This window comes from Coregonus lavaretus (assembly GCF_964263955.1).
Source record: "Coregonus lavaretus genome assembly, chromosome: 15".
Classification (NCBI taxonomy): Eukaryota; Metazoa; Chordata; class Actinopteri; order Salmoniformes; family Salmonidae; genus Coregonus; species Coregonus lavaretus.
The window spans coordinates 31,772,713-31,799,708 of record NC_140002.1 but is presented as its reverse complement, the minus strand read 5'-3'; the positions used below and the strand labels follow the sequence as shown (position 1 = coordinate 31,799,708).

Sequence of the window (26,996 nt, the reverse complement as noted above, 5' to 3'; positions counted from 1 at the left end):
AGGGATCCAATAATTACCGGACCCCACTGTAGGTATGCTGGATCCTTTTTCTATTTAATCTGTCCTGTGTGATTGGCCTATCCCACCAGTGTGTACTGTAGCATGCAACATAGATGTAAACTTTGCTTAAAACCCTGAGTAGGCACCACTGTGCTCTGCTACGGTCATAGTCTGTCTGACACAGAGTATTGATTGGCTAAATAGGGATCATTAAGGTAATATGGTACTCCTCAGGGACCACGGCCTAGATCTGAAACACTACTCTTATCCTTGGTGGATGGATGCTCCCTCTGTCTTCATCTCATTGGTATTTGACCTTGTGCCTCTTTTCCTGGAAACATGGATATGTTATCTTGGTATCACTGCTGTGTCAGTGCTGGGGTCATAGGCCTATACGTCCTGTCTTATCTCTCAGACTGTACTGTATAATGCTCCATGAACCGTATCACATTGCCCTTCCTCCCGTTTTCTTTCAGTGGTGAGGGGACAGAGAATGTCAGGCGGTCTGAAAAGACTGACTTCCAAGGACCAGGTTAGCCATAACATTTAATTAGTTACAGTAAAACAACAGAAATGGTGTCTTCCTATTTTTGCCAGCAGTAATCTGAATGGTATTATTCACTTCTAGTCAAAGTGAATCCTCATTCTATTGTTGATGTGCATTAACTAATGGACACCAATATAATACAATAGTTTTGGCAACAAGCTATATAATTTATTTCTTCAATTTGACTCAACCTTTATCCTGTCATTTTTACCATTTCTGTTGTGAGCCTTAGTAACTTTCATCAAATTGTGCAAACAACCACCACACCACAGCAGCAGAGAGATATCCAACAGCTAACTCTGGAAATTGTCAGCCAGATACAGAGGGATGAGGGAGGGGGTTTATTCAAGAGTTTTATCTTAAAACGATAAGTCAACCTTTTTCTCTCCACGATCTCACTGATAATTACCGGATTTACCTTCGTAACAGTTTTACCATAAATTGTGCAAACTTTTGCTGTATGTTTCCTATCCAATAGCCTTGGAAATGAAGTAATTTGAGACAAGCCATCAGTGTCTGTCCCATCGACAGTCAGAGGTCTGTCCCACTTGCAGAGAGCACACAATAAAGTGCTCCCTCTAGAGGTTAAATGGGACTCCTGCGAGTTAGTTATGCAGTGACAAATCACAGGTATGCTAGCTAATCACAAACCTTGATGATAAAATACATTTTTTCCACATTTACACAGTCAACTGAAATGAAGCAACACCACAAATGATGTACATCCATGGTCCTTTATTGGAATGCACTGTCTTTTCAGCATGTGACAAGCTAGATATAGTGCACGGTTTGCACCAAATACAGACGCTCACTAATGTTCATTCTCTTACAAACACTACCACATTTGCAACACAGGGCCATCTATCCAAGCTTCACACACACACACACACACACACACACACATATATATATATTATATACAAATGGGCCATTTGTAAACAGTCATACAACCAATGCACAGACTCAAACATAAGTGACATACACACTTCTCACCTCCAGCTGTTGTAGGTTCACACACACACACACACAAACAAACGCTTATACACTAACAGAGATGTATATCAACATAGCACAAGAAGAATACGTGTAGACGGTTGTAACATGAGAGCAGCCGATGCTCAGCAAGAGGACCTCTGTAACCACTTCAGTTCAACAGGAGGAAACAAAAAAGGGTTCAAAGGTCACAAACACATGACATTCTCTATGCGACCTGTGGTTGGGTTTTTAGTGCAGTAGACTAGTAATTAATCAATGTAGTTATGTGTCAGTAGCTTTATCATGATGCTACTGTTTAAGTCGTCCTGCGACAATGTCATGTGTTAGGAGGCAGGTGGGGGTGTGGCCAGGGCTGGGTGGGGGTGGTGTGGCCAGGGCTGGGTGGGGGTGGTGTGGCCAGGGCTGGGTGGGGGTGGTGTGGCCAGGGCTGGGCAGAGGTTCTGTATACTACACACATCAAGACACAATAAGGACAGAAGTGAAGAGTGGGCGAGAGACAATGAGCAGGTATTTGAGTCTGTAGGAGAGAGAGAGAAAGAGTGCAGGGATTGGAGTCTTTTTCTATGTGTAAGAGAGGGAGAGAGAGCCAGTGTCTGACAGTGTGTGTATGGCATAAGGCCATTATGGGTGGATAGCTTGACTTCACTGTTGTGTGTGTCAAGGCAGAGAGAGGGGGGAGGAGAGAAGATGTCACAGTTGGTCCTCAGATGGTGGTTAAGAGCTTTTAAAAGGTCTGTTGGGGCATATGGCGCAAACTCAAACTAATTTCTGAGAGAGAACGTATAGGAGTGCTTATTACTGTGCTGCTAAGCTGTGCCCGAGTAGGAAGCTACTTTACATTTCATTTGGCAAAGCTGAAATTTTTGTGTCTACTACAGTGTCTGTTTCTTTTGGGGTCTATGCATGTGTGCCATTGGCCTCTCTATACTGCTTGTGTAGGTGTCCTTCAGAAATGTCCCATCTCTCTATCCTCCCACTATCAGATCTCTCTCTGACTCCAAGTGCTACTGTTGCTGCTACAGCATGTACGTATATCTCTGGAAGTTGTGTCGACTCTCTCTTTCACCTCTCCACACCATCAACCCTGTCTCCCCGCACACATGCACATGATCCCATGCACCCTCCCTCCTGCAGTTTCACTCACATGAGAGCCCATTCTCTCTGCCTGGCCCAGCCCCTTCATGTCAGTGACATATCTTGATCTGACCCCTTCCCCATAGACAGGAACATGCCTCACCCCTGACTATCCCCCCTCCCCTGTTCCCTGTCCCCAGTAGAGACTCCAGGTAGAAGTTGACCCTAACCACAGATCTAGGACCAGATCCTAGAATAGTGGTTTGGGGCTACTTTCAGCTACTCCCCAGCAGAGGGAGTGAGTGAGTCAGTCAGTGAAGCATGTCCCTGGCTGTGTGGGTGTGTGGCCCCTGGGGTGTGGCCCTCAGACCAGTGAGGCCCTCTTCTCCTCAGGCGTCTCCTCCAGTATCTGCAGCAGTAGGTCACTGAGGGGCTTGGCGATGGCCCGGTAGCCCGCCGCCGTCAGGTGCAGGAAGTCAAACATGTCCCGGGTGGAGATGGTCCCGTCAGAGTGCACAAAGCCCGCCCCCACGTCCAGGAACTGGGCCTGGCCCAGCCGCGGCAGCCAGGAGTGCAGGAAGCCGTTCACCGCCGCGTTCTTCTTCCGCAGCGGGTTGGGCCGCTCGCCCCGTGCCAACAGACCCTGAGATGTACAGACAGTAGGGGTTAGTTACTAAAAGGAGCTTAGGTCACATCTGTAAATGCATGCATCCTAATCAGGGTTGGGCACAATTCAGAATTTTGGAATTGACTCCCATTCAAGTCATGAGTTGAAATTCTAATTGGCCACACCCCCACAGGATGTAGAATGAGAATTTGAGTGACAGGAAGTACAATTTCATTAAGCGCAATTAAAATAAATTCAATTCAGTCATAGAACATTTGTTTAATTTAATCTGACAGGTCACACTTCCAGATAAAGAATATATCACTTTTCTATGGAAGCAATGTTCATATACTCTTAAACTTAGTGCTTAGAATAACCAATTATATTTCCAACCACCATTTAATTTGTTTAGCTTCTTTTTGAAGGCCTCAGGGTTAACTTGAGGGTTAAACTAATGCATTCCCCATATTGAACAAAATGTAAGGGATTAATGAAATATAACTTAGAATATTCACATATAGATTTTGTTTTCCTTGATCATTAATTTGAAGAGTTTGTCCTGAAAATCTATTGTTTCAACAATAATTTATATGCATTTATATAACGACATGTTTGATGTTTTATGTACAAGATGTATACTTGTATAGACTACACCTAATATAGAATATAAATGGCATTTGAATTTCATTGAATTTCACTGAATTCAATTCTCTTTCCTTTAATTCAAACTCAAATTGCAATTCTGTATCCTGTTTTCTACTTCAATTCAAATGTTATTAAAATTCAAGAATTGAATTGGAATTTATTAAGCATTCTCAATTAAATTCTGAATTGAGCCCATCCCTGATTCTAATATACATGCTCATATAGTATATTATAGACACTGAGGTGATAATGCAAACCAAAGGTTTGGGACAATTAAACTTCCTGAATCTGAATGCAAACCCTGCATGAGATTGCATAATGTTACACTCCAGACACACACTGTAGACAAACAAAACGGAAAACCTTCACTTACCAGAACAACAACCTTAGTCTTAGGAAGACTGGAGGTGAGCAGCTGTGCGATGGCAAGGATTCCCCCTGCAACTTGCTCTGCCGAGTGCTCGTGATTGTTGGTTCCTACCCACACCACCGTCACCTAGAGGGGACCAACGAGATATTGATTAGTTTGATCAGAATTAGAACACCTGATCTGGATGAAAAGCATTCCAGGACCACAACTGTCCAATGTACCCTTTCCTCTCTCAGGGCCTGTGCTGGCCCGGTTGAGTCTCACCTTGGGCCTGATGTTGTCCAGTTCTCCATTCTGCAGCCTCCACAGCACGTTACAGGTGGTGTCTCCCCCGATTCCAAAGTTGAGCGCGTGCAGAGGAGAGAAAAGCTCCAGCCAGATCTGTGGACGCACACAGTGAGTCATGTAAACATACAAACACACTGCTAACAGGGTTGTTTCTGGATCAAAAAGGGGCTTAGGTGGTGGGCGTGGCAGGGGGCGTGGCAATAGGCATGGTCGGCCTGTCTGAATTTTAGAGAACACTTTAGAAGCCCCCTTCCTAGCGGTGTAGAGAAATGTTTACAGTTTTAAAGCTAATTTCCTGCAATCCTACACATTTTGCCATGGAGCTCAGACAAAATGTTGCAGTTTTAAAGCTAATTTCCTGTAATTCCATGCATTTTGCTATGGCTATGGTGTTCTTTTGGCTAAAACATAAAATCAATTCTGCTAAATTCATTGTTTTGGGAATGTTAAATTCTCCCTGACTGTCTAGCTTTTATTTTGGTGATTGTTAGTTCTCAAAGATTATCTGATGGAAAAATATAAAAAAAGGGTCCATTATCATTTCTACATAATTGCAGTGGACTGTAGGAATGTGTATTCCCAATAACTCAAGTCCTGTGATATGCACGGAGGAGCATGGAGAAATCCTGGTTGATGAAAAAGTACATCTTTGTGGAAGGGGGGTGAGAGTTAAGGGTGTAAGTGGACACTGTATTGAATGTATGTATTCAGCTGGACATCTTCACTGAGTAAACATTTGAAATGTCACTGAGTTTGGGCTCTTTTGTATGATAAATATGTTTGTGTATTGAGATATTGGCAGCTTCATTAAATAGTTCCCGCAAAACACCAGTCTCAACGTCAACAGTGAAGAGGTGACTCCGGGATGCTGACCTTCTAGGCAGAGTTGCAAAGAAAAAGCCATATCTCAGACTGGCCAATAAAAATAAAAGATTAAGATGGGCAGTCTGAGATATGGCTTTTTCTTTGCAACTCTGCCTAGAAGGTCAGCATCCCGGAGTCACCTCTTCACTGTTGACGTTGAGACTGGTGATTTGTGGGTACTATTTAATGAAGCTGCCAATATGCTGGATAAAAGCGTCTGCTAAATGGCATATTAATATTATTATTATTGGGTCATTGTCCTGTTGAAAAACAAATGAGTCCCAATAAGCGCAAACCAGATGGGATGGCGTATTACTGCAGAATGCTGTGGTAGCCATGCTGGTTAAGTGTGCCTTGAATTCTAAATAAATCACCAACAGTGTCACCAGCAAAGCACCCCCACACCTCCTCCTCCATGCAACAGTGTCACCAGCAAAGCACCCCCACACCTCCTCCTCCATGCTTCATGGTGGGAACCACACATGCGTAGATTATCCGTTCATCTACTCTGCGTCTCACAAAGACACAGCGGTTGGAACCAAAAATCTCAAATTTGGACTCATCAGACCAAAGGACAGATTTCCACCGGTTTAATGTCCATTGCTCATGTTTCTTGGCCCAAGCAAGTCTCTTCTTATTGGTGTCCTTTAGTAGTGGTTTCTTTGCAGCAATTCGACCATGAAGGCATGATTCACGCAGTCTCCTCTGAACAGTTGAGATGTGTCTGTTACTTGAACTCTGTGAAGCATTTATTTGGGCTGCAATTTCTGAGGCTGGTAACTAATGAACTTATGCTCTGCAGCAGAGGTAACTCTGGGTCTTCCTTTCCTGTGGCGGTCCTCATGAGAGCCAGTTTCATCATAGCGCTTGATGGTTTTTGCGACTGCACTTGAAGAAACTTTCAAAGTTCTTGAAATGTTCTGAATTGACTGACCTTCATGTCTTAAAGTAATGATGGACTGTCGTTTCTCTTTGGTTATTTTAGCTGTTTTTGCCAAAGCTGTCATCAAGGCAAAGGGTGGCTACTTTGAAGAACCTCAAATATAAAATATATTTCGATTTGTTTAATACTTTTTTGGTTACTACATGATTCCATATGTGTTATTTCATAGTTTTGATGAGTAGGTGTGTCCAAACTTTTGACTGGTACTGTGTGTGTGTATATATATATATATATATATATATATACACATATATATATATATATATATATACACATACACACACACACACACACACACACACACAGTGGGGAGAACAAGTATTTGATACACTGCCGATTTTGCAGGTTTTCCTACTTACAAAGCATGTAGAGGTCTGTAATTTTTATCATAGGTACACTGACGGAATCTAAAACAAAAATCCAGAAAATCACATTGTATGATTTTTAAGTAATTAATTTGTATTTTATTGCATGACATAAGTATTTGATACATCAGAAAAGCAGAACTTAATATTTGGTACAGAAACGTTTGTTTGCAATTACAGAGATCATACATTTCCTGTAGGTCTTGACCAGGTTTGCACACACTGCAGCAGGGATTTTGGCCCACTCCTCCATATAGACCTTCTCCAGATCCTTCAGGTTTCGGGGCTGTCGCTGGGCAATACGGACTTTCAGCTCCCTCCAATGATTTTCTATTGGGTTCAGGTCTGGAGACTGGCTAGGCCACTCCAGGACCTTGAGATGCTTCTTACGGAGCCACTCCTTAGTTGCCCTGGCTGTGTGTGTTTCGGGTCGTTGTCATGCTGGAAGACCCAGCCACGACCCATCTTCAATGCTCTTACTGAGGGAAGGAGGTTGTTGGCCAAGATCTTGCGATACATGGCCCCATCCATCCTCCCCTCAATACGGTGCAGTCGTCCTGTCCCCTTTGCAGAAAATCATCCCCAAAGAATGATGTTTCCACCTCCATGCTTCACGGTTGGGATGGTGTTCTTGGGGTTGTACTCATCCTTCTTCTTCCTCCAAACACGGCGAGTGGAGTTTAGACCAAAAAGCTCTATTTTTGTCTCATCAGACCACATGACCTTCTCCCATTCCTCCTCTGGATCATCCAGATGGTCATTGGCAAACTTCAGACGGGCCTGGACATGCGCTGGCTTGAGCAGGGGGACCTTGCGTGCGCTGCAGGATTTTAATCCATGACGGCGTAGTGTGTTACTAATGGTTTTCTTTGAGACTGTGGTCCCAGCTCTCTTCAGGTCATTGACCAGGTCATGCCATGTAGTTCTGGGCTGATCCCTCACCTTCCTCATGATCATTGATGCCCCACAAGGTGAGATCTTGCATGGAGCCCCAGACCGAGGATGATTGACCGTCATCTTGAACTTCTTCCATTTTCTAATAATTGCGCCAACAGTTGTTGCCTTCTCACCAAGCTGCTTGCCTATTTTCCTGTAGCCCATCCCAGCCTTGTGCAGGTCTACAATTTTATCCCTGATGTCCTTACACAGCTCTCTGGTCTTGGCCATTGTGGAGAGGTTGGAGTGTGTTTGATTGAGTGTGTGGACAGGTGTCTTTTATACAGGTAACGAGTTCAAACAGGTGCAGTTAATACAGGTCATGTGTGGAGAACAGGAGGGCTTCTTAAAGAAAAACTAACAGGTCTGTGAGAGCCGGAATTCTTACTGGTTGGTAGGTGATCAAATACTTATGTCATGCAATAAAATGCTGGATTTTTGTTTTAGATTCCGTCTCTCACAGTTGAAGTGTACCTATGATAAAAATTACAGACCTCTACATGCTTTGTAAGTAGGAAAACCTGCAAAATCGGCAGTGTATCAAATACTTGTTCTCCCCACTGTATATATAATACATACACACACACACACACACACACACACACAGTTTGGACTTAGTTGTCCCGAAAAATAAATATTCAAAAACACTTCAATGTTTGGCAGGTATAGATCCAGGACAAGGATTAGTGTAAAATACTACCAGAGGCCTCTACAAACATCATTCAAACTGCCACACCAAAGCATAGACAACAGGCTCTCACTACTACGATTGAAAACCACCAGGGTCAAAGCACAAAGAAAACAACTAACACATGTACTGAGGTCAACACACACACCACACACAGAATTATAAGTGATATAACACAGTATGTATACACAGGCAGCTGTCCTCTCTCACCTCGTACTGCTGCATTAGCTGGACCATGGAGTCTCCTATAAACAGCACCTCCGGCTCCGCGTCCTTACACTCCTGAACAAACCGTGTGTGCTGCAGAAACAACAACATGATGTCATCACCAGGCAGACACTCTACTACACAACAGGATAATGTTGGTGCAGATAGAGATGGACATAGGAGGGTAATGACACTCTGTTTCAGCCATGTTAGGTTTCCTCTATGCCAGGGATCATCAACTAGATTCAGCCGTGGGCCGATTATTTTCTTGAGGGGTTGGTCAGGGGGCCGGAACATAACTACAAATAATTTGTAGACTGCAAGAAGCCCAAACAGATATAATATTTGACTAAAACATAGTAATTTCAAATCTTGCTTACATTTGTATACGATCACATACAGTAGATCTCTATTATGTGTGAGAATACTTTGGAACAGATTTTTCAAAATTAAAATCACTTGGGGCTGATTTGCTGGTATTTTCTACAGTCATGTCCAACAATAATAATACAAATACATATTATTTTTTTGCTCAGAAAACTTGGGGGGCCAAATAAAAACAAACTTGGGGAACCCTGCTCTATGTTCTCTAGACAGATGTATTGCCAACAATCAGTGACCTCTGGGTCAGCTGATGACAGGACAGTATGACTTGGTGTTCCTTATAGTCCAAGGACCTTACAGGTTCTGTTTAAAGGCGAACTGGCTCTGAAAGCCAAAACAGCCAAATACTCCTTCTAAACTTGAATCAATTCTCAATTGTGCTACAGTTCTATAAACATAAATCCCTCTACTTTCATATCACATCTAAATCATTTCAAACGCAAAATAAACACTTACTGTACACCGTTTTAACAGTTGCAGCCGACAGTATTTTTCAGTGACAACACGTTTGTGTAGGGCTGGGCGATATAACAAATTAGTTAGAATGTATGTTTTAGCACGATGTTCCAACTGCCTGTATCGTAACAATCTACAGTGAGGGAAAAAAGTATTTGATCCCCTGCTGATTTTGTATGTTTGCCCACTGACAGAGAAATTATCAGTCTATAATTTTAATGGTAGGTTTATTTGAACAGTGAGAGAAAGAATAACAAAAAAATCCAGAAAAACGCATGTCAAAAATGTTATAAATTGATTTGCATTTTAATGAGAGAAATAAGTATTTGACCCCCTCTCAATCAGAAAGATTTCTGGCTCCCAGGTGTCTTTTATACAGGTAACGAGCTGAGATTAGGAGCACACTCTTAAAGGGAGTGCTCCTAATCTCAGTTTGTTACCTGTATAAAAGACACCTGTCCACAGAAGCAATCAATCAGATTACAAACTCTCCACCATGGCCAAGACCAAAGAGCTCTCCAAGGATGTCAGGGACAAGATTGTAGACCTACACAAGGCTGGAATGGGCTACAAGACCATCGCCAAGCAGCTTGCTGAGAAGGTGACAACAGTTGGTGCGATTATTCGCAAATGGAAGAAACACAAAAGAACTGTCAATCTCCCTCGGCCTGGGGCTCCATGCAAGATCTCACCTCGTGGAGTTGCAATGATCATGAGAACGGTGAGGAATCAGCCCAGAACTACACGGGAGGATCTTGTCAATGATCTCAAGGCAGCTGGGACCATAGTCACCAAGAAAACAATTGGTAACACACTACGCCGTGAAGGACTGAAATCCTGCAGCGTCCGCAAGGTCCCCCTGCTCAAGAAAGCACATATACAGGGCCGTCTGAAGTTTGCCAATGAACATCTGAATGATTCAGAGGAGAACTGGGTGAAAGTGTTGTGGTGGTCAAAATCGAGCTCTTTGGCATCAACTCAACTCGCCGTGTTTGGAGGAGGAGGAATGCTGCCTACGACCCCAAGAACACCATCCCCACCGTCAAACATGGAGGTGGAAACATTATGCTTTGGGGGTGTTTTTCTGCTAAGGGGACAGGACAACTTCACCGCATCAAAGGGACGATGGACGGGGCCATGTACTGTCAAATCTTGGGTGAGAACCTCCTTCCCTCAGCCAGGGCATTGAAAATGGGTTGTGGATGGGTATTCCAGCATGACAATGACCCAAAACACACGGCCAAGGCAACAAAGGAGTGGCTCAAGAAGAGGCACATAAGGTCCTGGAGTGGCCTAGCCAGTCTCCAGAACTTAATCCCATAGGAAATCTGTGGAGGGAGCTGAAGGTTTGAGTTGCCAAACGTCAGCCTCGAAACCTTAATGACTTGGAGAAGATCTGCGAAGAGGAGTGGGACAAAATCCCTCCTGAGATGTGTGCAAACCTGGTGGCCAACGTCAAGAAAGGTCTGACCTCTGTGATTGCCAACAAGGGTTTTGGCACCAAGTACTAAGTCATGTTTTGCAGAGGGGTCAAATACTTATTTCCCTCATTAAAATGCAAATCAATTTATAACATTTTTGACATGCGTTTATCTGGATGTTTTTGTTGTTATTCTGTCTCTCACTGTTCAAATAAACCTACCATTAAAATTATAGACTGATCATGTCTTTGTCAGTGGGCAAACGTACAAAATCAGCAGGGGATCAAATACTTTTTCCCCCTCACTGTAGATACTTGTTAAACATTTATGTATTTTTGGTCTCGCCTTCGCTCCTTCTGTGCTGTGTGTGCACTGTGCATCTTCCCACACACACAGACACCAAGCCCCTCCCCCTGCCACTCACAACAACAAAATATAACTTATTCTTCTCTGACAACAAGCACTTTAAACTCGCCATTTGCATTTGAGGATTGGTCCAACAGAATTGGTCATATGGACACCGAAACGCTTAAGAGACACTATTTTACTGTAATAGACGAGAACTTAACCTTTCGAACAATACCCAAAATACAGAACAGAGCAGACCCTACCAAAATGAGAGTATCAATGAACATGATTGTGGAAAATTAATGCTCGGTTACTGTCGCACGCGGCATTGCGGTACCGCTAGCAGCATTTTAGACTTAAGTGCTAGCTGTCTAGTCTGTGCTTTATAAAATGTGCAATGAGCATAAAAAGACACATTTATATAAGGAATTCGCAACTAGTTCTCATTCTGAGAACAAAGCATCTTCTTATCCAGGTAGGCCACTTGACTTCAACATCTTAACAAAGTGGACAGGCTAGCATGCTGTTCAGAGGGTGTACTCATAACAGTTCAACTGTTCTGCCTCGTTAGCAAGCAAATAGATCTAAATTGGCTAGACTTTAAATACACTGAACAAAAACGCAACATGTAAAGTGTTGGTCCCATGTTTCATGTGCTGAAATAAAAGAGCCCAGAAATGTTCCTTATGCACAAAATGCTTATTTCTCTCAAATGTTGTGCACAAATTTGTTTACATCCCTGTTAGTGAGCATTTCTCCTTTTCCAAGATAATCCATCCACCTGACAGGTGTGGCATATCAAGAAGCGGATTAAACAGCATGATCATTACACAGGTGCACCTTGTGCTGGGGCCAATAAAAGGCCACTAAAATGTGCAGTTTGGTAACGCAACACAATGCCACAGATGTCTGAAGTTGAGGGAACGTGCAATTGGCATGCTGACTGCAGGAGTGTCCACCAGAGCTGTTGCCAGAGTACTGAATGTTCATTTCTCTATCATAAGCCGCCTCCAATGTCATTTTAGAGAATTTGGCAGTACGCCCAACCAGCCTCAAAACCGCAGACCACGTGTATGGCGCCGTGTGGGCAAATGGTTTACTGATGTCAACGTTGTGAACAGAGTGCCCCATGGTGGCGGTGGGGTTATGGTATGGGTAGGCATAAGCTATGGACAACGAACACAATTGCATTTTATCGATGGCAATTTGAATGCACAGAGATATCGTGATGAGATCCTGATGCAGATTGTCGTGCCATTCATCCGCCGCCATCACCTCATGTTTCAGCATGATAATGCACAGCGCCATGTCGCAAGGATCTGTACAAGATTCCTGCCAGCTGAAAATGTCCCAGTTCTTCCATGGCCTTCATACTCACCAGACATGCCACCCATTGAACATCTTTGGGATGCTCTGGATCGACGTGTACGACAGCGTGTCCTGCCAATATCCAGCAACTTTGCACAGCCATTGAAGACGAGTGGGACAACATTCCATAGGCCATAATCAACAGCCTGATCAACTCTATGTGAAGGAGATGTGTCACGCTGCATGAGGCAAATGGTGGTCACACCAGATACTGACTGCTTTTCTGATCCACGCCCCTACCTTTATTTTTTAAAGGTATCTGTGACCAACAGATGCATATCTGTATTGCCAGTCATGTGAAATCCATAGATTAGGGCCTAATTTATTTATTTCAATTGACTGGTTTCCTTATATGAACTGTAACTCAGTAAAATCTTTGAAATTGTTGCATGTTGCGTTTATATTTTTGTTCAGCATATAAAGATTAGCTTGCTACTCACTAGCACGTGGGCTTGTGCTTAAGAGATTGTTTATGAAACCTGTGTTCATTTTCTATAATGCCTGCTACAAGAAGTTGGTTATTATTAGTGGATGTGCATGGTTCTGGTTAAATGTGTAAAAAAATTAAATTACGCATTTTCATAGACTTGAAAGCCAGGTTAAACTAAAATGATTACATCATTAGTGAGTCTTATGGTTGTGGAAGGCTTATATTTAGCCTAGGTATAATTTTACAAGCACTGAATTCATTAGATTATTCCTGTCTGTTTGAAATGAAGTGTATTGACCTTTAACTGTGCAACAATGCTTATTTAGAAAAGGAAATTGAAAAAAAAAGCGAGATATTCTATATATCATGAATTGGCCATAACTTCATTTTTTGGGGGAGATATGATTTTTAGGCCATATCGCCCAGCATTACGTTTGTGGCGTCCGTCTTCTGGTTTACACAAAGGTGTTCGGAGACGCAGATAGCTAATTAGCACAGGTAGTCCACTCGGTCTTCTGTCTGTTTTCCGTAAACTAGCACAGTAATATGGAAATATGGCCATGTGGGAACCCTAACCCTATAAAAGGTGTGTATCAATTTAACCTTTTTTTTTTTACGATTTCTTGCAGATATGAATGATAAGGTCCTTATTTTTCTGAAATGTAATGCACGCATGACTGTAAGTCGCTTTGGATAAAAGCGTCTGCTAAATGGCATATTAATAATATTAATAAACCATACCGCAAGCGATGTGTGTTAATGTTCAGACCGAGCGTAGGGGCTCTTAAAAAAACACCCCCGTACAGAAGACGCCTTCGTCCAATAATACTTATGTGTAATGGAACTGAGAGTCAAGATCATGGGCTGGCAGTACGTAGACTAACCTGGGACATCCAGCGGTCATCTCCCTGTACATCCTCCACTGCCTGGGCCACTGCTGCTGGGTTCATCTCATCACCACTCATCCTATCAGAGACACATCACAGAGTTAACACACACACACAATTAAAAGAATAGCTATGTCCATTAATATGCCCTGAAGAATAACGTCATCTGGTAGGTTATTGTCAGACAGTTGTTGAGGCTAGCGTCTAGCTCTCAGTCCCCTTGCTGTACACAGAGCGGGTGGTGATGGAGGTAGAGATAAAAGTGCCTGCTCACTAGGGAGGCCCCACACAGCCAGCCAAACAGCCAGGCTGGGGTGGGATGGGAGTATCTAATGACAACACCGAGGGCAATGAAGCCAAAGGGCTGGAATTGAGCACAATAATATGAATTGCTTACTGATAGCAACAACCCATGACTATAAAGTTACTAAGTGCTAGCAATTCAGCAAGCTTAAATTGAGTTCGAATTATCAGCAGATACGATTTCATTTTCGCGTCCCGAGCCAGACGACCAAGTAAGCACCAATAATCACTGCCGCTGTTGTCTCTCCAGACCAACACAAGGCACGCCCACTGGACAAGGGTCAGTCAATACGTGAAACCACCAGTACCCTACCCACGTACCAGGAGGCCTCTGATTCTGGTTAATTCTTGCCAATATAATCAGAATATTCCCTCGCGCACGGATGCTGCTGTCGCGTTTGGATGCTAGTTAGCTAGCTAGCTAGCTAGCAACTTACCCTGATTAAATTAACTCCTTGTTTTCAGTCAATAAACAACTACGATATAGCTTATATGTTGTTCTAACTCCAACAAACAACTATCTGCAAAATAAATGTCTGAAATTATTCTAAATGTGAAATGTATGGGTCGAGTCAACCCAACCTCCCGCTCTTCAGCATCCGACGCTTCCTTTCCCCTCCCTCCTTTTCTCTCTCCCCCCCCTCCTTTTCTCTCTCCCCCCCTCCCTCATTTTCTCTCTCCCCCTCCCTCATTTTCTCTCTCCCCCTCCCTCCTTTTCTCTCTCCAGTGAAGTCTCAATGGCCCACTTCCGCTTTGGAATTGCCCATCTAGATGAGTCTTCTTCTCCTTCTTCTTCGGTATAATGGCGTTCCCAACAATTATATGTGCATTCCGCCACCTACTGTACAGGTGGATAATAAGGATTAAAAGGAAAACAATTAAATGTAAAAGTATTATTTTTCCATACAAACTATCAGTAACGAAACGTTAATTCAACTAAATCAGGCTGCTTTTCTGTTTTAATCAGGTCAGAAGGATCCTGTGATGGCGGGATATTTCCTGGCGATAGTAGTCCTTGCAGTGCTTCTGCTGGTAAGTCTTGGATGCCCAAAAACTTATCGGCTGCAGATATGATGTCCAGATTCTTGGACTTCTTGAACACTTGTGCAGTACAATTAAGAATTGTGGCTACACATGCATCAAAATCCACCTTTTTCACAATAAGTGTATCCAGATCACTTGATTTAAGTATAACATTTGCAGATGGTTGTGGAGCATCCACCGCCATATCTTCTTCAGAACTGGGGCCTCTTGCCCCCTTCAACGCCTCCACATAGGAGATTTGCTGTACAGCCCTGATCCTTGACACCTCAACCTCTTTCACCCTAACAGGGCACTCAGGGAATTCGGAAATATGATCCCCACCACAGTTGCAACATTTTACATTCAGACTCTTCAATAACATATTACTTCCGTCTGCAAACACTTGACACATGGCCAAACTTTTTACACTTCTTGCATTGCATCGGGTTTTGCACGAACGTTCTTACGGCGTATCTTACATATCCCAACTTCACATAGGGTGGTAAATACTCATCAAACATCAATAATACAGATACACTTGGCTCCTTTTTCCCCATACGGGTCAAGCGACGTGCATTAACTACTCCTGGAATGTTTTGCCTAAGATATTAATTATATCAAATGGACGCCAGAAATAACACCTTTTACCGGTGCCCTGCTCCGAAAATCAAAGCTGTTCACTTCATGCGTCGATATTTTCGCGAGCCACAATGCACGCTCCTTTTACTCTTTAGATACACACGATATCAACGTCATACCACTCCTGGTTACTTTGACTGCATCCACTTTTGCCAACGTCTTCTTCACCATCCTCGTGACTTCAAAAGGGTTTCCCAAATGTACATTTTTATCCAAAAAACGTACTCCAACAAGGAACGATTCATCAGACTAATTTTCCACAACAATTTTAGCCCTTTTTGTTACATTCTTGGACTTCACTGTTGTCCACTCATCTTTCTCGCTAACTGTACTCGACGCGCTTTCAGCTTCAAACTACACTTCTGCTTCCGCAATCTCACGGTCCTACCGTGACAACCTTCTCTCTTCACCCCGTGCGATCTAGATGAGTCGTGTATCTCCAATTAAAGTATGTCCCGCCTCTTGTGCTTTCATTTAATACTAGGTAGGCATGTAAGTAGCACATTGAAAATCCTTATATTGACATGATTTCCGATCATTATTATATCAGTATCTTTAATTAGTGGGTTGGAAGGTAAATTACAGACTGAAGATGAATTTTAGGGTTCAGTGTAACACACAGTAATGTCCACGGGGTGGCAGCAGTCGCTGGATGCACAGTGCACCAAATACAGTGACACAACCTTTGCTTTAGTTGTTTTGTCACAAGAATATACACAATATGTTGTCCCAGAGACCTCATTAGGAACATCATACCTAAATGTTGTCCCAGCGAGGGACATCATACCTTGATATTGTCCCAGGGATATCAAAGGCCTAATTAGTGTATGTATTGCTACTGCCTGCACATGCATGCACACTTGGATGGAAATGACGGGGAGAAAAACAGATTTTGCCTGCGGGTAAAAGTAGGCCTGCAGAAGCAGTAGGAATACTTTACACAGAGTTTTGGTCAAACAAGTTTGACAAGACTGTGCATCACCCGCCCTCCACGCTGGCAAAGGCAAACAGTGTGTGATGCTGCCTATTTATGACCCCGCCTATAGTCCTAGTGCGCACATCGCCTTTGGTTTCAGACTCCCGAGTCCCTAGCGCTAAGATTCTTTATCAAAAACCTGTTGAGGTATGCCTTACATGACCCTTAAAACTTTCTAGTAACTGTTTGACATTTTGTCAGTCTTTAAAGCCTGAGCAAACTGCCAATCCGATGTGTCGGACATGGCTACAGTTCCTCGCGCTTCTGGGTGGATTTGCAGTGCCAGGTGAGTTAGACATTACTTCCTTAATTTCTGTAGGGCTCAAATGGCTACAGTTCAGGTGAACAGAGCCCCAATCTAATTTCCATCATAATGATAATGAGTAACCTACTCTTGATTCTATATACTTTATCATTATAGAATAGCTTGGGCATTGACATGTTTTTCAGGTAGACCAGGCCAACGATCAGTGATCAGCTCTCATGGATAATTATCAGACTATTTTAAATAATCCCACAGCACCCCCTCTCGCACCCATCTGAACAAAAATATAAACGCAACATGCATCAATTTAAAAGATTTTACTGAGTTACAGTTCATATAAGGAAATCAGTCAATTGAAATAAATTCATTAGGCCCTAATCTATGGATTTCACATGACTGGTAATACAGATATGCATCTGCTGGTCACAGATACCTTTTTTTTAAAAAGGTAGGGGCGTGTATCAGGAAACCAGTCAGTATGGTGTGATCACCATTTGCCTCATGCAGCGTGACACATCTCCTTCGCATAGAATTGATCAGGCTGTTGATTGTGGCCTGTGGAATGTTGTCGCACTCCTCTTCAATGGCTGTGCGAAGTTGCTGAATATTGGCGAGAACTGGAACATGCTGTCGTACTCGTAGATCCAGAGCATCCCAAACATGCTCAATGGGTGACATGTCTGGTGAGTATTCAGGCCATGGAAGAACTGGGACATTTTCAGCTTCTAGGAATTTTGTACAGAAACTTGCGACATGGCGCCGTGCATTATCATGCTGAAACATGAGGTGATGGTAAGGAATGAATGGCACGACAATGGGCCTTAGGATATCATCACGGTATCTCTGTGCATTCAAATTGCCATTGATAAAATGCAATTGTGTTCGTTGTCCATAGCTTATGCCTGCCCATACCATAACCCCACTGCCACCATGGGGCACTCTGTTCATAACGTTGACGTCAGCAAACCGCTCACCCACACGACGCCAAACATGCTGTCTGCCATCTGCCCGGTACAGTTGAAACCGGGACTCATCCGGGACTCAAGTTGAGCATTTGCCCACTGAAGTCGGTTACGACGCCAAACTGCAGTCAGGTCAAGACCCTGATGAGGACGACGAGCACGCAGATGAGCTTCCCTGAGACGGTTTCTGACAGTTTGTGCAGAAATTCTTCGGTATTACAAACCCACAGTTTCATCAGCTGTCCGGGTGGCTGGTGTCAGACGATCCCGCAGGTGACGAAGCCGGATATGGAGGCCCTGGGCTGGCGTGGTTACACGTGGTCTGCGGTTGTGAGGCCGGTTGGACGTACTGCCAAATTCTCTAAAATGACGTTGGAGGTGGCTTATGGTAGAGAAATTAACATTCAGTTATCTGGCCACAGCTCTGGTGGACATTCCTGCAGTTAGCAAGCCAACTTCACGCTCCCTCAAAACTTGAGACATCTTTGGCATTGTATTGCTTGACAAAACTGCACATTTTAGAGGGGCCTTTTATTGTCCCCAGCGCAAGGGGTACCTGTGTAATAATCATGCTGTTTAATCAGCTTCTTGATATGCCACACTTGTCAGTTGGATGGATTATCTTGGCAAAGGAGAATGCGCACTAACAGGGATGTAAACAAATTTGTGCACAAAATTTGAGAGAAATAAGCTTTGTGTGCATAATATAAATACTATGGAAAATGTCTGGGCTCTTTTATTTCAGCTCATGAAACATGGGACCAACACTTTACATGTTGCGTTTATATTTTTGTTCAGTGTATAAGAACTAAGAATTAAGGTAGGTCTATACCCGTTTTGTTCCTTGTATCCCTTTTCTGCAGTCAAATGACCTAGTGGCCTCATGGGTGGAATGTTATTAATATTTTATTAATAACATTATTTTAAAAAAAAACGCAGAAAATCCGGTGTTTCTATGTCAAACAGTTCTGTTATATTTTAGTGTTCTGTGATGCACATAAAGTGTAATATTGGGATGCAAACTGAAAATTGAATACATTTCAACTCTATATCTGACATGGTGCAGGTGTCTTATTTTTTTAAGCCCATAACCATGTGTGTGAGGTGTTTACTTTTGTTTCAAAGTGGATTTGTTTAAGACTACGAAGAAACACTCTGTATGACCCTGATTTAGCCCTTTGCAGTAAAAGGTTAAGAAACGTTTTGCAACAGAATTGGCGGAATGAATACACCCCTGATCACCCGCATGACATGCCAGCAACAAACGCTGACACTACACATCCAAGTATATCTGACCAAATTATGAAAGACACGAATTGTAATTTTGAATTCCGTAAAGTGAGTGTGGAGGAGGTGAATAAATTATTGTTGTCTATCAACAATGACAAGCCACCGGAGTCTGACAACTTGGATGGAAAATTACTGAGGATAATAGCGGACGATATTTCCACTCCTATTTGCCATATCTTCAATTTAAGCCTACTAGAAAGTGTGTTCCCTCAGGCCTGGGGGGAAGCAAAAGTCATTCCGCTACCTAAGAATAGGAAAGCCCCCTTTACTAGCTCAAATAGCCGACCAATCAGCCTGTTACCAACCCTTAGTAAAGTTTTGGAAAAAATTGTGTTTGACCAGATACAATGCTATTTTACAGTAAACAATTTGACAACAGACTTTCAGTACGCTTATAGGGAAGGACATTCAACAAGCACAGCACTTACACAAATGGCTGAGAGAAATTGATGAGAAAAATATTGTGGGGGCTGTTTTGTTAGACTTCTGTGTGGCTTTTGACATTATCGATCATAGTCTGCTGCTGGAAAAACGTATGTGTTATGGCTTTACTCCTCCTGCTATATTGTGGATAAAGAGTTACCTGTCAAACAGAACTCAGAGGGTGTTCGTTAATGGAAGCCTCTCCAACATAATCCAGGTAGAATCAGGAATTCCCCAGGGCAGCTGTCTAGGCCCCTTACTTTTTTCAATCTTTACTAACGACATGCCACTGGCTTTGAGTAAAGCCAGTGTGTCTATGTATGCGGATGACTCAACAATATACACGTCAGCTACCACAGTGACTGAAATGACTGCAACACTTAACAAAGAGCTGCAGTTAGTTTCAGAATGGGTGGCAAGGAATAAGTTAGTCCTAAATATTTCAAAAACTAAAAGCAACACAAATCATTCACTATACCCTAAACCGCAACTAAATCTTGTAATAAATAATGTGGAAATTTAGCAAGTTGAGGTGACTAAACTGCTTGGAGTAACCCTGGAGTGTAAACTGTCATGTTCAAAGCATATTGATACAAAAGTAGCTAAGATGAGGAGAAGTCTGTCCATAATAAAGCGCTACTCTACCTTCTTAACAGCACTATCAACAAGGCAGGTCCTACAGGCTCTAGTTTTGTCGCACCTGGACTACTGTTCAGTCGTGTGGTCAGGTGCCACAAAGAGGGACTTAGGAAAATTGCAATTGGCTCAGAACAGGGCAGCATGGCTGGCCCTTGGATGTACACAGAGAGCAAACGCTCATAATATGCATGTCAATCTCTCCTGGTTTAAAGTAGAGGAGAGATTGACTTAATCACTACTGGTATTTGTGAGCGGTATTGGCATGTTGAAAGCACCAAGCTGTCTGTTTAAACGACTAGCACACAGCTCAGACACCAGAGGTCTCTTCACAGTCCCCAAGTCCAGAATAGACTATGGGAGGCGCACAGTACTACATAGAGCCATGACTACATGGAACTCTATTCCACATCAGGTAACTGATGCAAGCAGTAGAATCAGATTTTTTTTTTAAAGAAATGAAAACACACCTTATGGAACAGCGGGGACTGTGAAGCAACACAAACATAGGCACAGGCACATGCATACACACACGATAACATACGCACTATACACACACGTACACATGGATTCTGAGTTGTAGATATGTGGTAGTGGAGTATGGGCCTGAAGGCACACACTTAGTGTGTTGTGAATTCTGTAATGAATGTATTGTAATTTTTATAAAATTGTATAACTGCCTTAATTTTGCTGGACTTCAGGAAGAGTATGGGGATCCATAATAAATACAAATACACACAGTTCACTTTCATAGCAGCTATCCAAACAGCATCACCACATCTACACGCTCTCCTCCTCTCACATTTTCCCTTCGCTTGTGGAATTCAGTGCACAACACAACAGCTGTCTGTGCCCAGGCGAAAAAACCACTCCAAGCCAAACCTTCATACCATAACCGCTACACACAGCCTACATCGCTGTCACCATATTAGCTAACGTCATAGTCAACATACACTACATGACCAAAAGTATGTGGACACCTGCTCGTCGAACATCTCATTCCAAAATCATGGGCATTAATATGGAGTTGGTCCCCCCTTTGCTTTTATAACAGCATCCACTCTTCTGGGAAGGCTTTCCACTAGATGTTGGAACATTGCTGCGGGGACTTGCTTCCATTCAGCCACAAGAGCATTACTGAGGTCGGGCACTGTTGTTGGGCGATTAGGCCTGGATCGCAGTCGGCGTTCCAATTCATCCCAAAGGTTTTCAATGGGGTTGAGGTCAGGGCACTGTGCAGGCCAGTCAAGTTCTTCCACACCGATCTCGACATACGATTTCTGTATGGATCTCGCTTTGTGCACGGGGGCATTGTCATGCTGAAACAGGAAAGGGCCTTTCCCAAACTGTTGCCACAAAGTTGGAAGCACAGAATCGTCTAGAATGTCATTGTATGCTGTAGCGTTAAGATTTCCCTTCACTTGAACTAAGGGGCCTAGCCCGAACCATGAAAAACACCACAGACCATTATTCCTCCTCCACCAAACTTTACAGTTGGCACTATGCATTGGGGCAGGTAGCGTTCTCCTGGCATCCGCCAAATCCAGATTTGTCTGTTGGACTGCCAGATGGTAAAGCGTGTTTTCACTGCTCCAGAGTTCAATGGCGGTGAGCTTTACACCACTCCAGCCGACGCTTGGCATTGAGCATGGTGATCTTAGGCTTTAGCACTTGGCGGTCCCGTTCTGTGAGCTTGTGTGGCCTACCACTTCGCGGCTGAGCTGTTGTTTCTCCTAGTCGTTTCCACCTCACAATAACAGCACTTACAGTTGACCGGGGCAGCTCTAGCAGGGCAGAAATTTGACGAACTGACTTGTTGGAAAGGTGGCATCCTATGACGGTGCCATGTTGAAAGTCACTGAGCTCTTCAGTAAGGCCATTCTACTGCCAATGATTGTCTATGGAGATTGCATGGCGGTGTGCTCAATTTTATACACCTGTCAGCAGGTGCGCAACTTTCACTGGGGACGGGGGGGACATGTCCCCCCACATTCTGAAATTGTATTTTTGTCCCCCCCAGTTTTATTATTAGAATGTGATACAAAACGAGGCGACGTGTGCTTTAGGGCCATGCGGACGCCTCAGAGCAGTCGGGTAGGCTGTTAGGAGTGTATATCCGACTGGATGATTTCATTTATTTATTTATTTATAATAAAAAATGATGTGCCCCCCACTTCTAAATCCAAAGTTGTGCCCCTGCCTCTCAGTGTGGCTGAAATAGCTGAATCCACTAATTTGAAGGGGTGTTCACATACTTTTGTATACATAGTGTAGATACTAGAACTAACACGTTAGTAAACCCACAATCCAATCCATGTGTAGAATGACGCAGTAGTGTACAGCAAGCAGTTTAGCAGTTACACCGGCTGGCCCCGGTGGCAATAAATTAATACAACCAAAAGCTTACCTTGAATTGGAAGAGTTGGTGTGTTGGATAGCCTTAGCTTGCTAGCTAACATAAATATCATTCCTCTCTGTTTGAGTCAGGTTCTTGAGTAGGCTAAATTAGCTGCATAAGCTAGCTTAAGTAAAACTGAAACTGGAAGGAAAAAAATACAACGAAATATATCTTTCTCTCTCTCTCTCTCTCAATCTGCTGCTTCTCCTTAATTTTTGAAGAAATTAATTTGTGATTTAAAAAAAAACTATTGTCTTTCGCTCTCTTTGAGTCAACTACTCACCACCAAAGCCACGGGGCCTTTATTACTCCTGTATGAGCAGACAAAAATAGTCATCAGCAGCACAAGGAGAAAAAATACTGCTATTGACACACTGTTGAATTATGCAACAAAACGTGACAACAACAGTAATATATGAGGCAGTCTAGACAGCGCAGGTGAGTACAGGTAGGCCTAGACAGAGCAAGGGTTTTGGTGGTTGCAGGCCTGTTCCATCCCTTTATGTTAATGTATACGTATATGCAAATTCACCTGGTGTATTAAAAAAAAAGATTATATATATATTTTTAAATACAATACCTGATACCATTAGAACATGTACAGGCTATATCAGTGTATTCTAAGAAAAAAAAAGTTACATTTGATAATAAATTGAATAGGCTACCTGAATTCCCACCAAAATCCCAGAATTCCATTAATTAATTGTCCGTGCCAATGGGTACAGATGGAAGATAGAATGTTTGCCAGAAGAGCTTTATCAAAATCCTTTAATACTCCCTGGCTGGTTCAGTCTCCTATACGTGGACCTCTGGACTGAACACCTACAATCATTAACCAGCCACATGCTGATATCATTAACCACACATACACCACACACACACACACTCTGCCCAATATAACACAATGAGTGCCTGGCACAGCAGTGGAATGCTGAATGAATCATTACAGGGCCATTCCACCTGCTTTCTAATTTCATTATTTTTTTTAATAGTTGATTTGCTCTTTGTTTGCTTTGTGTTTGACTTAAGTGTGAATTAGAACTCTAGCTCACCTTATTGTGGTGATTGGTCCACACTGGACTACACAAAGGACTGTAGGAGAGGAAACACACTTGAAGGGTTTGACTGAGTACAAATTGCAGCATTTAAGGGAGGGAGGGTACACTTAGTGAGCTACAGTGATTTGAGGAGTGTAGTCAGTGTACCACTTGGCTCTTGAAAGTCAAGGCCATGTTTACTGAAGATGCACTGTATAGTTCTGTGTATACTGAAGCAAGTGGGCTAAGTTTAAACTGAAGATATGTAAACAGACACGGTTGTTTTTAAAACCACTAACAACCTTCTCATGGTCATATGCATCCTTGAAGCTGTGAAATAAAGATTTTTGTGTTTAATAGTGTGCTCTGAATGTTCTGTGAGGACTTTGATAAGGTGCTTGCTCATGCTGCTCTGTGTTATTTAAATGCATTTATTGTATATAGTGTATACTGGACGGTATATCTGTGCCCACGTGTCTCATTGGGTCCATTCTTTGTGTCAGGTGTGCTGCGAGTTGGTGGGATGGAGGTTTTTATGTCCAATGAGGTGGAGGCGGTGAACGGGACAGAAGTGAGACTGAAGTGCACCTTTAAGTCCAAACACCCCGTGTCCCACTCCTCTGTGACTGTCTCCTGGAACTTCCGTCCCTTGGGCCAGGGAGCCGAGGAGTCGGTGGGTGACCTTTCCACACTGGAAGCAGGACTAACAGTAGTCATGCAGCGAATGTGTCTGAATTAGGAGGAAGACTGGGTTAGACATTGGAACACACCTTTGTAGTACAGGTTCTTACATGAGTCAAATCCAAATCTAGTGAGTCTATTGAGTCATCACTTTAGGTTTCTTGAACCACTGTGAATGTGTGTGATGTTTATTAATGTATGTATTCTTTGAAACGTGTTTGTTTGTGTCAGGTGTTTTACTACCAGGAGATGGCATACCCCCCTACAGAGGGGCGGTTTAAGGGCCATGCAGTGTGGTCAGGGGACATCCTGAGACAGGACGCCTCCATCAGCCTCCAGGACATTCCCTTCACCTTCAACGGCACCTACACCTGCCAGGTTCGCAACCTTCCTGACGTCCACGGCATCAACGGAGAGGTCACCCTCAGGGTTGTCCACAAAGGTCAGTCAGCCAGTCAGTCAATCTGACAATTAATGTAAGTTCACAAATATCTACTCTATGTCAAAATGTACTGTATAAGTCTACCAGCCACGTGTAAAGGGTTATTGAGGAATGTCAGTCAGTGCTAATGCATTGCTGTGTGTGTTCATGTTGTGCTGTGCTGCTCCCTCCAGTGTCCGTCTCTGAGATAGGCATCCTGGCTGTAGCCATCGGGGGAGCTATCGCCATAGTCCTGGTGGTGCTGGGCATCTTTGTGGTGTTCAAGTACCGCAAACTCAATCGCCACGCCAACACAGACCTGGAGCTGCTGGGGAGGGAACTGCAGGAGAGAGAGTTAAATGCCAGGGTCCTAGAGGAGAGGGAGCTAAATGCCAGGGATAAGAAGGAGTGGAAGGACCCTACAGTGTGTTGAGGGATCTAGGGGGGTTCAGGGGTCAGGGGCACGTCCCTTCCCTACCTCTGCTGGTATGGGGAAGGTGTCCTGTCTGGATGGACTGGTCTCTGACTAGAGGGGCTGGCCAGTCCAGGACAACACTGTTTGGGAGGGACTAATTAATTTGCGGGGGGTGTTCTGCTTTCTTCTACCCTCTGCTCACCTCTCCCTCAATATGAGCCACACAGACTGAACTTGCTACTGTAGTTGAACTAACCCCAGTATTAGGGATCCCTTTACGTTCCGCTAGTTTAAATTTCAGGCACCATTTCATGCATTTAATGTTTTTTTTTACAAACAACTATGTGATTGTATTTTGACTATGTAGTATTATGACTACTAGTAGTCTATTTGAATCCATTATTTTATTGCGTAATAGTCCAAGAGATACCAATATGTTGGAGGAGTTTTCTTTACCAAAATTGCTGTTCTTTGGAACTTTTTCACTGACATCAACTCACACCGGGACTGCTGGCCCAGCTGCCTGACCTAGGCTGGTATGTCTATCTGTCTGGGCTTCTCTGCTTTAACTCTTATTAGATATGGTTGAATTGGCACCAGCAGCAGTCTCTTGGTGTGGTGGCGTCCAACTAGCAGACTGTGGTTCAGCAACTCTTTGCTCCAGTATTCATCTTCTTTTTCATCACATTTGGTCTGGTAGCCATTTGTTCCAAATTAATTTACAGAATTATTTGAACACTTGAATAATCAACATTGCTCTAAAGCTGAGCTAATGGCTCATATGAACATAATTCCAAAATGAATGTATTTGACAGCAGATTTGTGAGTGTGTTTTGTGGTTATGGTCAAGGTCCCATCGGGAGTTAAGTCAATGAAACACTTTTGTTAAACCTGTGGTATCTGGAGGTGGCTAAGGTTAAGGCTAAGGGCAGGTGGAAGCCCTGTATCTGGAGGTGGCCAACACTCTCCTGCTTCCTGGAACAATGACAACATAAATGACTACCTATTACTTCTGGACATAAAAAGGAACTGTTATGCATCTTTGAATGCAGAAGAAGAACCCCACCATTCCAAGAAGCCTGTTTTCAATGGGTTTTGTAGTTTTTGTGAACTGATGTTGCCACCATGTGTCCATTATAGGAAGCAGCTCCATCTCTCTCGCTCTGTGTCCATGCTGAGGATCATGGCCGTTGTGGTCTCAAAGGTTTCTCCCTCTCTCTTACTCTGCCTCTCCTGTTGTATTACAAAGCTGCCCTTGAGCCTAATGAACAGAGGAATCTATACAAGACACTGTCAACACCCCAGCCTGCCGCTCACTCCTACAGTGTACACAAGTATGGCTTTCAGTTTACAAGAAACATGAAGATGTCACTGACCCAGTCATGAGGACATCACCAGTCCATTCTAGCAGGAGACTCTACAAGCTGCTGATTCTGTTCTCCTGCCTCTGCAGTTATCCAGCCTGATGTGTTGTGTCCCGTCTGATCAATTCCTGCCTCTAGCCAGCCCCATAACCCTCCCATGGGAATGGAAACGGCATTCTCCTGATAAAGAATTCTATGAATGATTCTATTGATTTATTTCATGCATGCGTTTGTAAAGATCAAAACTGTATATTTTATCACACGTTTTATAAGGTAGAGAGGTTTATTTTATTGTGTGTTTTTCAATAAAGGAATGCTTGTTTTTAAAATATTTGCACC

General features: G+C 43.2%; 2 protein-coding genes across 4 annotated transcripts; one reads left to right on the top strand and one right to left on the bottom strand.

The window, feature by feature from the left end:
• Nucleotides 1–1,265: 1,265 nt before the first annotated feature.
• Nucleotides 1,266–23,521, bottom strand: LOC311142113 (platelet-activating factor acetylhydrolase IB subunit alpha2-like). Of its 3 annotated transcripts, none has more exons than XM_084177700.1 (6): nucleotides 23,405–23,521; nucleotides 13,822–13,903; nucleotides 8,534–8,623; nucleotides 4,504–4,620; nucleotides 4,243–4,365; nucleotides 1,266–3,260 (listed from the first exon to the last, which is right to left on the bottom strand). In XM_084177700.1, the coding sequence occupies exons 2-6, from the start codon at nucleotides 13,900–13,902 to the stop codon at nucleotides 2,982–2,984; spliced, it is 690 nt and encodes a 229-aa protein (XP_084033826.1). In that variant the 5' UTR covers nucleotide 13,903; nucleotides 23,405–23,521; the 3' UTR covers nucleotides 1,266–2,981. The 3 variants fall into 3 exon arrangements, with proteins under 3 accessions (XP_084033826.1, XP_084033827.1, XP_084033828.1); XM_084177701.1 differs by lacking the exon at nucleotides 23,405–23,521 and adding an exon at nucleotides 22,749–23,102; XM_084177702.1 differs by lacking the exon at nucleotides 23,405–23,521 and adding an exon at nucleotides 14,565–14,863.
• On the top strand, nucleotides 14,865–26,996 carry LOC311142115 (myelin protein zero-like protein 2). Its single transcript, XM_084177704.1, has 4 exons — nucleotides 14,865–17,051; nucleotides 24,280–24,449; nucleotides 24,689–24,899; nucleotides 25,073–26,996. Exons 1-4 carry the CDS (start codon nucleotides 16,997–16,999, stop codon nucleotides 25,309–25,311), a joined length of 675 nt encoding a protein of 224 aa, XP_084033830.1. The 5' UTR covers nucleotides 14,865–16,996; the 3' UTR covers nucleotides 25,312–26,996.

Excerpts from the sequence above, each read along its gene's own strand:
- LOC311142113 (XM_084177700.1), bottom strand. The coding sequence starts at position 13,902 with ATGAGTGGTGATGAGATGAACCCAGCAGCAGTGGCCCAGGCAGTGGAG. Across the intron at positions 8,624-13,821 it reads ATGACCGCTGGATGTCCCAG|CACACACGGTTTGTTCAGGA; the intron begins GTTAGTCTACGT and ends TTGTTTCTGCAG. Across the intron at positions 4,621-8,533 it reads AGCTAATGCAGCAGTACGAG|ATCTGGCTGGAGCTTTTCTC; the intron begins GTGAGAGAGGAC and ends GTGCGTCCACAG.
- LOC311142115 (XM_084177704.1), top strand. The coding sequence starts at position 16,997 with ATGTGTCGGACATGGCTACAGTTCCTCGCGCTTCTGGGTGGATTTGCA. Across the intron at positions 17,052-24,279 it reads GGGTGGATTTGCAGTGCCAG|GTGTGCTGCGAGTTGGTGGG; the intron begins GTGAGTTAGACA and ends TCTTTGTGTCAG. Across the intron at positions 24,900-25,072 it reads CCTCAGGGTTGTCCACAAAG|TGTCCGTCTCTGAGATAGGC; the intron begins GTCAGTCAGCCA and ends TGCTCCCTCCAG.